The following is a 15,856-nucleotide window of genomic DNA, read 5'->3' as shown; positions in this document are numbered from 1 at the left end:
TAGTCTATTCAATATTATTCTTCAAAACTTGGGATATGTTAATGCATGAAATGCTCTAAAACTTTAATATAAAATCAATTCCCAGGCAATAATTTTTTCTTACCTCGTTAATAATTCATTTTATTTCCGGGGAGAGAGGCCACTAAAAACTTCGCAGGATTTAATTCATCAACTAGATGTAGATTTAATTTCCATTTCATGCTAATACTGTAGAATAAAAGTTGGGCTAAAAGTTGGTAATAGCTAGTTTTCTAAATGATTTAATGTAATTTTATGTTTACCTGTGCACACAACACATGTATACTATAGATGGTGGTAGAAAACTAGAGGACTTGCAGTAGCATTTTTTGGAGCCTTTTGGGTATCTTATTGGAAAAAAAACTTAAATATTATAGGGATAAAGTAGAATGGGCTTTGATAGTTACTAGATGCAATATTAAGTTTAAGTTTTTCCCAAGTAGGTGAAAATATCCTATCAGCAAATGAGTATCTCTTATACTGCCCTGAATGCGAGGAAAGGTTTTTGGCTTCTTCATTATTGAATTGGATGAATGACATTGATGAAATGAGATAACACATAAGAAAGCATCTGTCATAGGGTTGAGACCATTACAGTTCTCAGTACATGTTAGTTTCCTTTTCTTCTTCCATATTCCTGATGATTTAGGGCATTCAGGGAGAGACCATGTACTGACACTCACCCTTCTGCCCTACGTGTCTCATGAAACTCCACATAGGCCTTGCTCTAATTCTCCTCACTTACCTGGAGGTTTAGATTGATAAGTGGATTACAAGAGTCCTTTCTTACTTCCCCTGACTCTCTTGTTAGTCTGTTTGCCTCTCTAGAACCAAGGGCATTCTGGCATTTGAAATTTGAAATTTCTATCACTTTATCAACTTTATGTATTTTCCTTTGGCATTCCCATGTGCTTTCACCTGAGCCTCTTCAGGAAAGGGATTTCAGCTTGAGAGGATGATTGTCAACAGAGTCAGAAGAATTATAGAAAATACTTCATGTGGAATTTTCTGTAAATTTGACTATAAGTGAGTTTTTCCCTTTTTAAAAAGTTGGAATAGGGGCTTCCCTGGTGGTGCAGTGGTTAAGAATCTGCCTGCCAATGCAGGGGACATGGGTTCGAGCCCTGGTCCAGGAAGGTCCCACATGCCGTGGAGCAACTAAGCCCGTGCACCGCAACTCTAGAGCCCACGAGCCACAACTACTGAGCCCGTGTGCCACAACTACTGAAGCCCGCGCACCACAACTACTGAAGCCCGCGTGCCTAGAGCCCATGCTCCGCAACAAGAGAAGCCACCGCATTGAGGGGCCCGCATTGTTTTCCCTTTTAAAGGATAGGGAAGGATGCGAAGGACTATTTGACCTTGAGATCAGGTTATCCAATTATAGCAAGGCTGTTGGAAAGGGAATTAGAGTTAACCTTGACATTATTGCCTCCTTCTTCTTCATATGTTTTATCTAATTTATTACCAAGATCTATTATTTTTCTTCACAAATCACTCTCAGATTTGCCCTGTTCTTTTCATTCTTCCTGCTGCCACCTAAAGCTCAGTCTTCACTTCCCTGGTATCTCTCACCCTAAAACATTCTGTGTACCATTTAAAAGTAATCATCCCGAATATTCTAAAGTATTTTTCAGTATTCTTTCCCATCATCCTCTTCTCCTTGCTAAATTGTATAATGTATGGTGAATAGTGAAAAAATAATCCCCTCAAACGGCTGGTTGAAGAATGTGTATAGGTGACAAATTCTATCTTGCTGAGCTGGAAGCAGCAATGTTCTAACACTTTTGACCTCATCTAACCCTTTTGACCCCATGTTCCAAGATTCAGCACCCTCTTATAATTGGGGATATTATGAGATGAGCTTCGGATCCATCCAAAAGCCCAGGCATAATTTTTATGGCTAAGCATCAAATGTCTTGCGATCCTGCATGGTAATTGGAGGTGTCCCGGTGTAGGGGAGCCACTGCAGGGACTGATTCTGCACCAGGTCTGGGAAAACTGCTTCTGAATACAGTTAAACTCTTGTGTTTTCAGGGATACAACAAAAAACCACAGAAGTTCCATGACAGACCTTTTATGTTTAGGTTTTATTTTTTACATTCTGTATGAAAATTATCCATGAGTGTATTTCTTACCAACTATCTAGACGACATACACCTAACGTAGTGATGTTTTTCCTTTCTACCCAGTTTTTGCTGAAGAGGGTTTGAAGCTTGCTTCAAGTGTGCAAGTTTTCTCAAAACAGGTAATGCACGTATCCCTGCCTGGTGCTGATGGTGATGTCGTAAATACCCACTTTGAGGGTATATTATTGAGGTATAAAGGTACTTAAGGTTTAAAAGATGGAACTTCATTGGAGTTGTTATAACTTCCTTATTTACATTTCAGCTGAAAGATGATGATAAGCTTATGCTTCTCCTGGAAATAAACAAGCTTGTTCTTCTATGCCACCAGCTCCAGACAGTAACTGACACCCTTGCAGAATCAAGTGTTTCTAAAGGTAAAAGGGAGGGTGGGACATTCAGGAAAGCACTTGAGAAACTTTCACACTTTTTTTTTTATTAGGTTAGCTTCCAGTCCCTTTTTCTTCAAATAAAGTGTTAATACCCACAGAAGAACAATTTATTTCCATTTTTCCTGCCTTGACTGCAAGAACCATTTATCATCTGCAGTTACAACTGACCCCAGGAAGCAGTAGGTTCACCAAATAAATTAGCTTTTTGGACGTGATTAATACCATAGCACAGAGCAGCTACCCTTAAATCCCAACATCATCACCTGACTAACTAGGGCACAGACCCCTCAGAGTGAAGGGCTTCTATTGTTTGTTTTAGGGAGTCTCAGTGCAAAAAAGAGTGCAAGGAATTGCAAAGAAGGGGGTTCACTGCCACTATTTGGTGCCTTTGAGAGGCCCCTAAACCGTCTGAAATAGAACAGGTTGATTTTCCATCCATTTTTCCTGGGGTTCCATGAAATTGGCATGAGACTTGGGCAACAGTCCCTGCTTCTGAGTTCTGGGACCTTAGGTCATCAAGTCAGCTCAGATGCCTTAACCTACATACCCTTTGAGATCCCTTAGAGGAAATGTTTACCATTTTCAAACTAAATAAATGATAAAGTCTTTTGAGGGCCTCCTTATAAGAATTTGATTTGCTTGCTTTCTGTCACTATGGTTGATAAGAGTATTACAAAGACAAGAGGCATAATGGCTATTTTGATCCAACTTCTCTCATTTTGCTATAAACTGTTGAAGAAGGTAAGATAATTTCTCTATCTTAAACTCACATTTAAAAACTTAGTCTAGGGCTTCCCTGTTGGCGCAGTGGTTGAGAGTCCATCTGCCGATGCAGGGAACACGGGTTCGTGCCCCGGTCCGGGAAGATCCCACATGCCGCGGAGAGGCTGGGCCCATGAGCCATGGCCGCTGAGCCTGCGCGTCCGGAGCCTGTGCTCCGCAATGGGAGAGGCCAAATTAGTCTAAAGGAAAATGCAGAAGAAAATAGATACTATTTAATTTTGCAATTTTTATTTTAAGAGTAAAGCAGAAACCAATTGTCTTAATTCTTTCCAGCTTCAAATGGAAAACAACCGATGGATCTCAGTTACAAATAAAGATTCTGTGGACGGTAAAACTTGAGAAGCTCCTGCGGTCAGATCTCTGGAACACCATGTGGCAAAGCTGACATTTTTAGAAAGCAAACGATCCTGTATATTTCAGAAATACAACAATTTTGTAAAGAAAACAAACTGAAATCTTGCTTTATTTTCTGATCATGAAACTGATTGTGAAGCTTTCTGACAACTATAAATGCCATGGTGGTTGCTATATTTCTAATTGAAGTGTGATTTTAAATGGGACATTGCCATGAATAGTGTTCTTTAAAAGGCAAACCGAATATCCTTACTGCCTTAATGACAATTTAATCCAAAGAAGCTATTTTGAAAATATGCTCACCTTTGGCACATTTGACCCTAACTTCCTATTTTTTTAAATTTAAGCTTATCATCTGGGACACTAATTTGCAGCAGAAGAGACACAGTAGTCTGGGTGATGCAGGGTTTTCCTTAAACCTGTGGACTCTTCTTCAATCCCTCTGTCCACTGAGTATGACTAGGCCTCTGCTGTCTCCTCTGTCATAGATCATGCATGCCAGGAGCACACGTTTGTTCTCTAGTAAGTGTTTCACAGAGCACAGGAAATCTGTTGTGATGCATGTCCCTCCCCCACCCAAAAACAGGGTCATGGAGCTCACTCCATGGAATCCTGGAGGAACTCACTAGGAGATGGTTTTTGTTCTTGTTCTAGCATAGCTGGCCTGTCTGCCCTTGATATTAGCTGGAATCCTAAGCCTATCTTACTGGCTTGAAAAGCAGTTTTTGTACTTCTCAGTAGTAATTGATGGAGCAGAAGATAGAAGACAGAGAACACTTGAACTAAGCTGTTCAAAATAATTTCTGAGTAAGTATACATATGTGCCTTTGGAATATTCATTAAATAAATGACTTTAGTCTTTTTAATTTTAGGGTTTAAAGCTTTTGTTTTTGTCAGGTGGGTTTTGATTGAAGGATCTGGTTATAAGTTCTGTCCTTATGATGTAGTATAGTTAACTTTGGTTTTTGGGGCTTGTATCCCAATGCTTTGAAATGTATTTTGAAATCTAACGGGACATGTCAGTTGCCAAACGGCAGTAGTTCTATAAGCTCGTCTGATGATCATTATCTGAGTCAGCCATCACAGTCAATATTCACAAGATCCTGAAGAACCACAGTGCTACGAATTAGCTAGTCAATATTTTATTGAAGGAAACTTGAATTTACTGTAGGCCTCGGAGAGAAAATGGGGTGCACTCAGCTTGGTTATGACCTTTATAAAATATTTCTTTATAAAAATCATCAAACATGATTTTTATTCCCTGAAACCAAAATATTCTTTTAAATTACAATGGAAATAATGGGAGAATGATGTGAGGTAATGTTATATGTAAAATAGATATATAATTCTTTTACTATCTTTAGTATTTTTGTTTTATGAAACCTTTGGGAACCCTTTGTGCTACCTGAAATGGGGATTTGCTGGTTTGTGCTTACACTTTCAGCTCACAACACTATCAGAGTAGATGTTTCTATAGTTACTACCTGTATCATGTCTAGTGGGTTTACTTAGGGGAGAGTTAGGGTTAAAAGAAGTTTCCTTGTGAGTCAAAAATAATTTAAAATTTTTATTTACAAAATATTTTACATACCTCAAATGAGAATATTCTCTAATTTAAATGCAAGTAGGGGTGGGGAAGGGATAACTTTTGACTTGAACAGCAAAAGACGATGGAGAACTAAAAGAATTTAAATTCAAGGATAATGGTTTTATTTAAAAACAGAAATGTTTATATGTATGTATATGTTGCAGCCCTTAAGGAAAAATAACAATTTTAAAAGAAGTCCTTTTATTTGAAATTCAATGTAAACAAGTATACAATCTTAAACCATGAATTCAGAGTTTTTTGTTTATTGTTTAAATGATGTGAAAGTTTTTGTTCTGTTCAAAAGCACCTGTGTCTTTGAATTCCAGGAACTTCTCGGGAACTTCTTCGCTGGTGACCCTGTAACTGGAGTGTGAGACTGAGTGACCACAAATGCACGTGTTACTTCATACCACATTATAATATTGATACTTCCATGTTAGCAAAGCCCCTTTCAAAGCCTTTTCATGTGTCCTTCATTAAGAAGCCAGTGTTACAGTGCTACATTGTTCAGAGCTGAAGGCCAACCCATAGACTTAGAGAAGGTACACTCTACACCCTGCCTCTTCCCGGCAACCTGAGGGAGGCAGTTGGGGCAAAAGGGGTGGGACCAGACGTTTCGGTCGTGTCACACTGAAGCAGACTGGGTAAGAAAGGCCAGTTGTTGTTTTTCAACTTCAAAGTGATGGAAAATTGAGGCAAAAACAATAACCATGACATAATATTCAAACAGAATTATATCAAAACCTAGTAGTTACTAATGGGTTACAGGATGATGGGTAAATTATTTTTACTATTCTGTCTTTTCAAATTGTCCTCAAAGTGCTTCGTTTGTTGGTTTTTAATCAGAAAAATGCCTCTCACTTGCCAGTTGTTAGAAAGAGAAAAGCAAAAGAAGAGCAGAGTGAGTACATGGGCAGGCAGATCTGGGAGGTTGGAGACAAAATGGAATCAAGGCTTGTTATGCAAGATAAAGAAGGAAAACTAGGTCAGGTTTTAAGATCAGGCCTCCCTGCAGATAGCCCGGTGTGAAGGATGCTTCAGCGCCTCTGGTTCTTCCTTAGTGCACTAACTCGTAGGCCAGGTAAGGATAAGAATGCCCTGTTGTTTTTACTCAATCTTAATCCTCATGAGGTAGCTGTTGTGGCATTGATGCTTTTCACCACGACTTCTTCATACTGTTTTTGTGTCAGTAACCCTTCTGTTATGCTTTTACTTTCCTCAAACTTGGGCAACACAACTGCAGTGTAGCCTTCGGTGGATGGCTAGAAGGGAAATAGAATACTTAATACGGTCAAACGGTAAAAAAAACCAGATAAAAAGTATGTGGATGGGATCTTACTTCCCCAGACCCTTTTACCTTCTCTTGAAGAATAGATGGCTTATGGAGAATGCTTTCATTCACTTCCATCAACCATCCTCTAACACAGCTATTTAAAGAAAAAATTGCTTTGAAGAAAAATATTACCTTCTTTGTTTCCCCAAAATTGTGGTTAAAAAGTAACTCACCTAGACATGGTGTATTCTTCTCCATCAGAGCAGTAAATCTTACACAGAGGTGCAAGTTCTGTTAGAAACTGTGCCCCCGATAATAAAAGGGAAGAAAAAGTTAATTGATGTACATTTTCACTTTCCTTTGTGAGGCAGCCCTCAGAGTCACAATAGGATATATTCCTGGAATTAGCATTTTAAATAAAAATGACTTAAGTACAGAAAAACCATTGATTTATTCAAATACTTATATACTAAATGCCTCTATGGGCTAGGCACCACCCTAGGCTCTAGAGGAAAAAGCAGGCTAAGACAAATGTGATAATAGGTAGTTTAGTACATATTAAGAATATATTTTATCTTAACTTATTATACTTTATATTTAACTGTACATGAGAAAGCTGCACATAGCCCAGTGTAAAGATTTCAAAAGGGTAGGAAAATCTTACCAATAAGCAGTAATATAAAATTCAACATTATAGAGAATGACAGCAATATTGTACAAAGTTAGTTTCATTAAGATTCCTACCTTATTTTTATATTAGAACTTAACAGAGAAAGGAACTTCTTTATTAGGTCAATCACTAAGACTTTCTGAAGAAGGGATATTTTTCTAATTTAAAAAAATGCAATTTGAGGAATATTTGGAAAACAGAAAAGTTTTAAGTAGCAGATAAGAGTAACTTACCCATTATCCTATAACCCGCTAGCAAATACTACATTTTGACATATGTCTGTTTAAATGTTGTGGCACGGTTATACTTTCATGTACTCCACTGTATGGATACATCTGGGGAGGTTCTGACAAATATCTATTGAGTCGGCCAAAAAGTTCATTCAGGTTTTTCCCTAATGTGAAAAACCCGAGCGAACTTTTTGGCCAACCCAATACAAGGAGGCTCATGGGAAATGGATGCAAGCATGTCTGATGTGTTGCCCTTTTTTTCCCAGGAATTTTTACTGCAGTGAACATCTGAGGTCAAGATGCTGTTCTTTATGGCCTCTTTCCCACTCACAACATTATTAGACAGCATTCAGGTGTTACTGCATGCACCTCACTCCTCTGCCTGTGGGTACTTCGTTTCAAAATACTAGTCAGTGTGACTCCCCACTTTTAGGAGGAGGGGCTGGGGACTTGTCCCAGATGTTTTGTCTACCACTGGCTCTGTGTCAGAAAGAAGTGTTTTAACCCCTTTTTGTCACCTCCCATGGGAGAATAAATGATGGGCAGTGCTGAGATGTAATCAAAGCTTATCTACAGTGGGTTCCATATGCAGGTCTCTCTCTGTTCCTCAGAAGTAACAACAGTGTTACTATTTTGGACAAAGATTTATCATAGGAACATCACAAGCACTAACTGTTTTACTTGCAATTTGTAGACTTTTAAGAATGGTCTATGCTTTTTAAAGTCCACTTGCTTCTTGAGTGAGGAAAAATCAATAATTATAAGGCAGGTTATTAGGGGCCTTCAGGACTACAAAGGGGAGTATAAACAAGGGTCTTCCAGAACACTGAGGGTAATTAGCAGAAACTCTTAGTATGTACTCAGTAAATGAGGGACCTAAATCACCAACTGAAACTTTCCTATCCAGGGGGGTTTGTCAGGATAGTTTAGTATGGTAATGAGTTGTCCTTGGTGTGATACCCTCCTTTAACAATAAAATGTCCATCCTGCCTAAAGGTGTAGAGGGCAGAGGTAACATTTTCTATAACTAAATACTACGTGGAGGAGGAGGGTGTAGCTAGATGTGTATTAAATTGGCAGTGATTTAGGAATGGGCAATGATACGAAGCAAATACTGTACATTTTCTCAGATTGATTTTTTTTTCACTACCTCAGGACTTTTTTTACTTTTAAGTTCACATGTGAAAATATACGATAAAGAAGTATTGATCACCTAAATTTTATAGAATTCGAAATACTGGCTTAACAAAGCTAGAAAGGACAAAATATCTTGTTATATTGGTATTAGAGTTGTTCTTTCAAAGGCCCAGCTTCTCCATCCTTCATCCTGGAGATGATAGGGATGGTGGCCCAGAAGCTAATATGACAGATAATATACCTTCTGAAATACTTCATTTTGGGGGCCTGAGAATTTCTTTAGAGTTTACATAGTCTTAAAGTCATCTCTAACTGCCAGGGAAGTATGCTGAGCATACATTACTGGGTTCTAAGACTGGCTGGCTCTATCATTATTATGATAATAGAGGATTTAAATAGAGAAATACAGGAACATACCCGCTTAAATTTCCCAGAGACTTTGTTCTGAAGTCTGCTACAGTTGGTACTGATTTGATAGAAAATGCTTTTAATTGCTTTTCCACTTCGAAGAACTAGATGGGATCCTGCCAGTGTGATGACACATATTCTAAGAGGAGCAAAAATTGATCCTGTATTATTGCTTGGTATGATTCTTCCTCCTATAACACCATATTCCTACTGGCACAAGAATAGCTGAGCTGACATTTGTTTAGTCAGCCTATCATTTCCCCCCATTTTCCTCTGGCTACTATTGTAGCTTAACTGAAGAAAAGAATGCAGTAATAAAAATGGAGAAAATGGGACTGAATTTCCTTCCCCCAAAGGGAAGAGTACCAGAGGTGTTTAGACAGCACTGAGGAGGAAGAGAGAAAAGTAAGGCATGCTGGTATGTACAGGATACCATCTGTGCTTCTACCCTAGCCCTCTCCATGGGCTTAGGCAATTCAGTGGTTAGGCACAGGCTGCTTACTTGAGGTAGTAGCCGACTGAGGGTGTGGTCCTCCATTTGGATGTTTGGGTAACCAAGTTTATTTGTTTAGCGTAGGCATTGCAAGACTCATTCTTGTCAACCAAACTCCTAGTATAAATAATACCATCTCAGTACAGTGGAAGATAATCATTTAATGAATATTTATTCAATACAAGACCGTACCAGGCTACAATGCCAGAAAAAATTTTTTTTGATAATTTAAAATTCCCAATTTTCTTACCGGTTAGAGTGTTGTAGTATACAGTGGTCCTCACAGGGTTTTCCTTTGACATCTAGAAGAAATGAATGAGTCTGATGGCTGTTGAATCAATATTTACTACCACTGCCTAGTACTTTCTTTGGTTCATAGAGGTAGTTAATTATGAAGGTTTGACACATACAACACTGGTATCCCTTCATTACTCAAAACGATATACCTAAAGGCTTACCATAAAGTATTTAAAGATATCTGGTCCAGATGGAATCCTTCATTCGATGTTAAAATGATGATTAACTCTTTGCTCCACCTTTTTTTATCCTCACTTTAAAATGAGTACAATCATTATTTCTATTAGAAAAAAAGTGATTAGTAATGTATTCTTTATTTAAGTTAGTAGCATGTTTTGTTGGTCGATTTTAGAGAGACGAACTTATCCTGGTTCGCCCAGGACTGTCCTGATCTTAGCGCTGAAAGTAATGGATTCCGGAAAACACCTCAATCCAGGGTAAACCAGACGGTCGGTTACACTAAGTCTGGCTAATAAAACGTATGCTATTGTAAAATATTTCAATATTGTAAAAGATGAGTACACCTCATATTATTCCTAAATGAATGGGAGGAATTTGGGTTACAGGAGGGTCCCCAACGATGCTCTCATCACTGATATTTGCTGGGTACACAAAGCTATACAACAGGATACCTACTTCTAAGTGGCAAATGTGTAATACCAGCGACTTCCTTTAAGTAAAACTGTTAGATTCTGCTTTCTAAATGACTCTACTCTAACCCACCCTCTTCTCTCCATCCCTATGCCTCTACCTTAGTTTAGACCGCTACCATTTAAATCAGTTTATGTATCGCCTCTTCTTGGAGGACTGAGCCCCTCAAATCCCTTTAGGCACTCATGGAGATTGCAACCCAGCTCCTGCCTCCCTCGGGGATCTCACCTTAGTCTACCATCTTCCCGCAAGCAACCCAACCTCATGAACTCGCACTGCGCTCGCCCTACCCAGCATGCACCCTGCTGTTTTCCACGTCTTTGCAAATGCCATTCCCTTGGCCTACAGGGGAACAGAGAGATCCAGTTCCTTCTGACGTAGGGAGGAAGCGCTGGGGAGGGCGCGTGTGGCTTATGATCTGTCATCATAGTCCCTATACTGTCAGACAAATTGGGCCCAGAGGAGACTATTATTCTCCACTTACCCGCTTTGTACCAGCGAGTGAAGTAACGATCCACAAGCGATGGCACCGCGGGCTCCGCAGCCAAGGCGGCCTCAGGGGTCTCGGGCTCGGTAGCCATGGCGACCTCAGGTGCTGCAAACCCCGCCCCCTGGGGGCCTTTACTCTTCCTCCCGCTTGCCACGGAGGAAGGTGTCTTTCCGGCGTGTAGCCCGGGACACGCGCTGTGCGCACGCCTGCTGCTCCCCTGGCTCTGCAGGCTCCACCTACCGGTGCCACTTACTGAGCTTTGGGGTCTGACGTCAAAGCGGGGTTCAAACACAATAGGCTAGTCAGTAGGACGTAGGGATAGGGGGCAGCGGCCAGCGCCGCTCCTCACAAATCTTTGCGGGGCGACGAAGAAGGCAGGCTACAGCCCCCCTGCCTCGCGGCGTCACTCCCGCGCCGCTCGGCGCGTGTCGGAGTATCTTCGCTTGCGAGTAAGTGTTTCGCCGGTCGCCCCTTCGCCCGGCTTCAGCCACTACCTGAGGGGGTCGAGCGGCCCGGCGGCTCGGAGACCCAGTGCGCGTCGCGAGAGCTCAGAAGCAGCGGACAGGGAGAGGCCCGTGCGCAGCCCTGGGCGGACGCACCGCTGTTTGGGGGTCCTCAGAGCGCGGCGTAGGTGAGCGTTCGAGCGACCTAGCTGGGGTGGGGGCACGGAAACGGGCCCTGTCCGCCAGAGGGTGTCCTGATGAAGGGGACCCTTTAGCGCCCAACCGCTGCCTGCTGCTGGTCTGGGAGTGAAGTGCGGCTTGACCACCTCTGCCCTCCTTGAGTCCTCTTTCTGCAGACTTGGCGCCTGCTGCACCCGCGGCCATCAGTGCGCTCTGCGCGGCGCGGCAGGAGGGGGAATGACATGCTGCTCCCCCAGCTGCACACTTACCCAGTCTCCGGATTCCTTGCAGTTGCAGACCATACCGCCGAACCAAGATATGCACCAATTAAAGCGCAACAATGCATGATAGAAGGTGACGGTAGTAGAGAGAAGTTTAGGTACTGTGCTGCGAGTCCCTTCTCGCATCTGCAACTTTTCCTTGGAGATGTTGTCCCCGTGCATTTCCATGTAACGTGGTATCTTATGTGGCCCTCTCCCCCGTTAAGCTGTGACCTCTGAGGAGGCAGTGACTGTCAGTCATCTCTTGTCCAAACTAGCACTTAGCAAGTGCTCAGTCGGTATTTGATGTAGGCCACAAACCGGATCGTAGGATTACGTACTATGTAAAGGATTCAAACTGTACACTGACAGGCAGGGCAGTAACCAGTGAATAGTTTACTGTGAAAGTGTGGGCAAAAGGGAAGCAGACACACAGTTTCAGCTTGGAGGACAGAGAAAGTAGGAATGCCATATCCCCAGAGGGGAAATTAGTTTGGTGGAGAATAGCAGGTACTTCATTTAACAGGTTGCATTTGATGTGCTTTTGAGAAATCCCTGTGGTAACAGCAGGAGGTTGAGAATGTGAGCTTAGTGTTCAGTTTAGGGAGGGTCAGGGCTAGACATTTAGATCTACTAAGCATATTAGTGATCTGTTTGGTACTTGTGGTCATGGGCATGATAATTAGCCAAGAGGTGGATGGATGAAGGAGCAAGGGAAGAAAATAGAGGCGTTGTCAGAAATTTCAGAGAGGATCCAGAATTGATCTATGGAGTGGAGAGATCTTTAGCGCATTTAAGGGCTGAGAAAGGATGATTCATTTGAGGGCAGGGGAGTTTGGAGATTGCAGATGTAAAAGAAAGGGTACTGATAAGCCAAGGTCCTGGGGGAGTTTGGAGGGTTCTCCTTTGCTGGTCTTGAAAAAGAGTAGGACACTTCTGAGAAGGTAAGGGAATAAGGATGATAGGTGTGAAATTTTAGAAAGTTCATTTTGAGGCTGGAAGGGTTGGGGAGGAAGGAGATGAATGATGAGCTGCCCTTGTGTCACCAAGTCTAAGCTTGTACTGCTCACCACACGAGAGGCCAATAATCGAGAGACGAGTTGCTGGGGCAAGGAATAACGACTTTATTCGGAAAACCAGCAAACCAAGACGGTGGGCTCGTGCCCCCAAAGAACCATCTTGCCTGAGTTAGGATTCAGGCTTCTTTTATACTAAAAGTGGAGTGAGTAAAGTCAAACATTTCCTGGTTCCCATCAGCCTCCAGAGGGTTATGTGTTAATTTCTTCCTCCCTGCAGTCATTCACAGGTGGGCCTGGTCAGGATGTTTCTTGTGAGCTAAACAAAAGTATTTTAGCTTAATGCTCATTACCTGGGAGTCAGGGTTCTGAGAGTTGGGTGATTATGTATAATTTAAGCTTATAGGCTGCATCCCTTTAGTGATTAACTTGTAATGGAATACAAAAGGTTCTTCCCTATTACACTTGGCCGGGGATTTTGAAAGCTCAGTGATTTGAAAACTCAGGTTGTTTGATATGTTTGTCAGTCAGGGTCCAGTCAGGAAAGCAGAAACCACACAATATTTCAACAGAATTTAAAACGAAGAATTGGTTAAATAGCTGCTGGAGGAACAAAGAGCAAAAGGGAGCAGTGAAGTAACTAAAAAAGTAAACTGATGGAAGAAGTTACAACACTTAGCTAGGTCTGAGGATCAAAACAAGGGAAGCCATTGGGGCTATCATGACCTAACCTTGGAGGAGAGGCATTATAAAGCTGATGTTGATAACTCTGGAATTCAGAGGAGTAGCTCCATGTTACTAGATTTCAGGCACCTGGAGGGGAGCACCTGCCTGGTTAGTGCTGGTACCTCTGGGGTGCTTGTTATCATGCTGGTCATGGGAGTGCTAGAGGCTGGGACCAAGGGCCCCTGGAAGGATGAAGGCCCATTGCTGGGGCGATATTGACTGAAACAGCAAGGTAACAGGAAAAAGGGAGTCCTCCTCAGCTCCTTCTGCCTTTGCCTTCCAAATTCTTATGCTGGGGTCCACGGACCCCAGAGCTCCACAGATTGTTGGTGAATAGAATCCAAGTTCACAGGGAGACATTTTGATGCTCTGATCATGGCAACAATAACAGCATAATTATTATTAGTTAAACCAGGATGAAATACACCTGGTCTTCTCTCGCCTGTTTTCATCTCTTGCTACTCTGTCCCGTGTTTACTCCCCTCTAGTCAGACATCCTCTCATCTCAAATCTACCCATCCTCTCAGATCTATGTCAGTGGTCATCTTTATGCTATTTCAAGATGAAAGATAATGTAATTTTTATATGCTTTCAAAAACCCAAGCTTTCTATATAGAATTAGATCTAAATAAAAAGTCTTCATGGTGTAATACAGGTTTGAATAATTTCTAGAAGTTCTTGAATATAAATGTCATGAAAGCTTACAAGACCATTGTTTGCCTTGATTCTCTTCCTCGCTTCCACCATGTGTGGGCTTGCCTTCCTCTTAACCCACATTTTATGTTGTCTCACTCATACTACACTTAACATTTTATCTGCTATGTAGTATAAGGGTTAACTCATGTTTATACTTTCATTGTCATAAGTATGAAATGCAAGATGAGAGAATTCACCTTGGATTAAGGTGACAAGAAGGCCAGTGTGGACGGTGTAATTGTCACCCCTACCATAAGTTAGGGACTTCCAATTATAGTATAAACCTTAAAGGGGTCTGGATATAAATATACAGCACGTTAACTTTTCTCTTTCCCTCTTAGATAATTTATATGTTAAAACAAGTCTGATTTTGCCAGACCAAAGTAGATTTCCTATTGATCGTTCTTTTCTCAGCTTTTCTACTGCCCTGGTGAAAATCAGGCCGGGAAAGTGGAGTAATGTGAAGTAGTTATATCTGGTTATCAAGCTCCTCGACTTGTTGGTCATCATTTTGAAGTATACTGTTGTAATTTCATAGTGTCTTCTTTTCTCCCTGAGAGCAATAAAAGCTTTCCTTTTCTTTTTTTAAAAACAAATATTTATTTATTTATTTGGTTGTGCTGGGTCTTAGTTGTGGCACTCAGGCTACTTAGTTGCAGCAGGTGGGCTCCTTAGTTGCAGCATGCAAACTCTTACTTGCGGCATGCATGTGGGATCTAGTTCCCTGACCAGGGATCGAACCCGGGCTCCCTGCATTGGGAGTGCAGAGTCTTAACCACTACGCCACCGGGGAGGTCCCATAAATGCTTTTCTTTATTTCTATGTTTGATTTCAATTTTAATTTTTTAATGAAGATATAGAGCCAGATTATAAATAAATGTAGTTGGTGGTATTAAAGTAATTTTATTTTCTTCAACTGCCAGGATATATATGTGGATTTTTATATTATTTTGTAAATCTGTCAAGTTATGAAAACATCCTCATGTGCAAAAATAAAGTGTTTTCTCATTCATTGCATTCTTCTCAACTTTCCTGCAGAATAACTGATCTTAAATCTTTTTTGAAGAGAAAACTCTGAAGTTGAGAATCTTGCCTCTTTCAAAGAGTGAGACCGTAAAATAGATTTCACAGCCTCAATTTGTAGACCATAGATTTACACAATTGACTATGTTGCTACCACTCATCTCTGTGTGGGTTCAGATTAGATCATTTATTTTTCCTTTTTTTTCTTGGTTATTCTAATTTCTCTGCTCCCTGAATCATTTTGCTTATATTGGAGTGTCATTTATTGCTACTAAGCTGTTTCTATTTCTCAGAGAAATAAAAGCTTCATCCAGAGATATTTGTATATATTTGCCACATATATACAATGGAATGTTACTCAGCCATAAAAAGAAACAAAATTGAGATATCTGTAGTGAGGTGGATGGACGTAGAGTCTGTCATACAGAGTGAAGTAAGTCAGAAAGAGAAAAACAAATACCATATGTTAACACATATATATGGAATCTAAGGGGAAAAAAAGGTCATGAAGAACCTAGGGGTAAGATGGGAATAAAGACACAGACCTACTAGAGAATGGACTTGAGGATATGGGGAGGGAGAAGGGTAAGCTGTGAAAAAGT

General features: G+C 41.0%; 2 protein-coding genes across 2 annotated transcripts in view; one reads left to right on the top strand and one right to left on the bottom strand.

Annotated features, from left to right (window-relative positions):
* Positions 1-6,385: 6,385 nt before the first annotated feature.
* On the bottom strand, positions 6,386-11,174 carry LOC307180576 (protein Abitram-like; the record flags this gene model as incomplete). Its single annotated transcript, XM_079910960.1, has 6 exons — positions 10,905-11,174; positions 9,723-9,774; positions 8,993-9,118; positions 6,768-6,932; positions 6,619-6,688; positions 6,386-6,523 (listed from the first exon to the last, which is right to left on the bottom strand). The coding sequence occupies exons 1-6, from the start codon at positions 10,999-11,001 to the stop codon at positions 6,386-6,388; spliced, it is 648 nt and encodes a 215-aa protein (XP_079767086.1). The 5' UTR covers positions 11,002-11,174.
* Positions 11,175-11,280: 106 nt separating this feature from the next.
* Positions 11,281-15,856, top strand: part of LOC307180575 (elongator complex protein 1-like) — a gene marked incomplete at its 3' end in the record, with an annotated part of 40,218 nt that continues 35,642 nt past the window's right edge. The window contains 1 exon segment of the mRNA XM_079910959.1: positions 11,281-11,359.

This window comes from Stenella coeruleoalba (genome assembly GCF_951394435.1).
Source record: "Stenella coeruleoalba genome assembly, chromosome: X".
Taxonomy (NCBI): domain Eukaryota; kingdom Metazoa; phylum Chordata; class Mammalia; order Artiodactyla; family Delphinidae; genus Stenella; species Stenella coeruleoalba.
The sequence above is the reverse complement of the archived record's forward strand: the minus strand, read 5'-3'. Positions and strand labels throughout refer to the sequence as shown.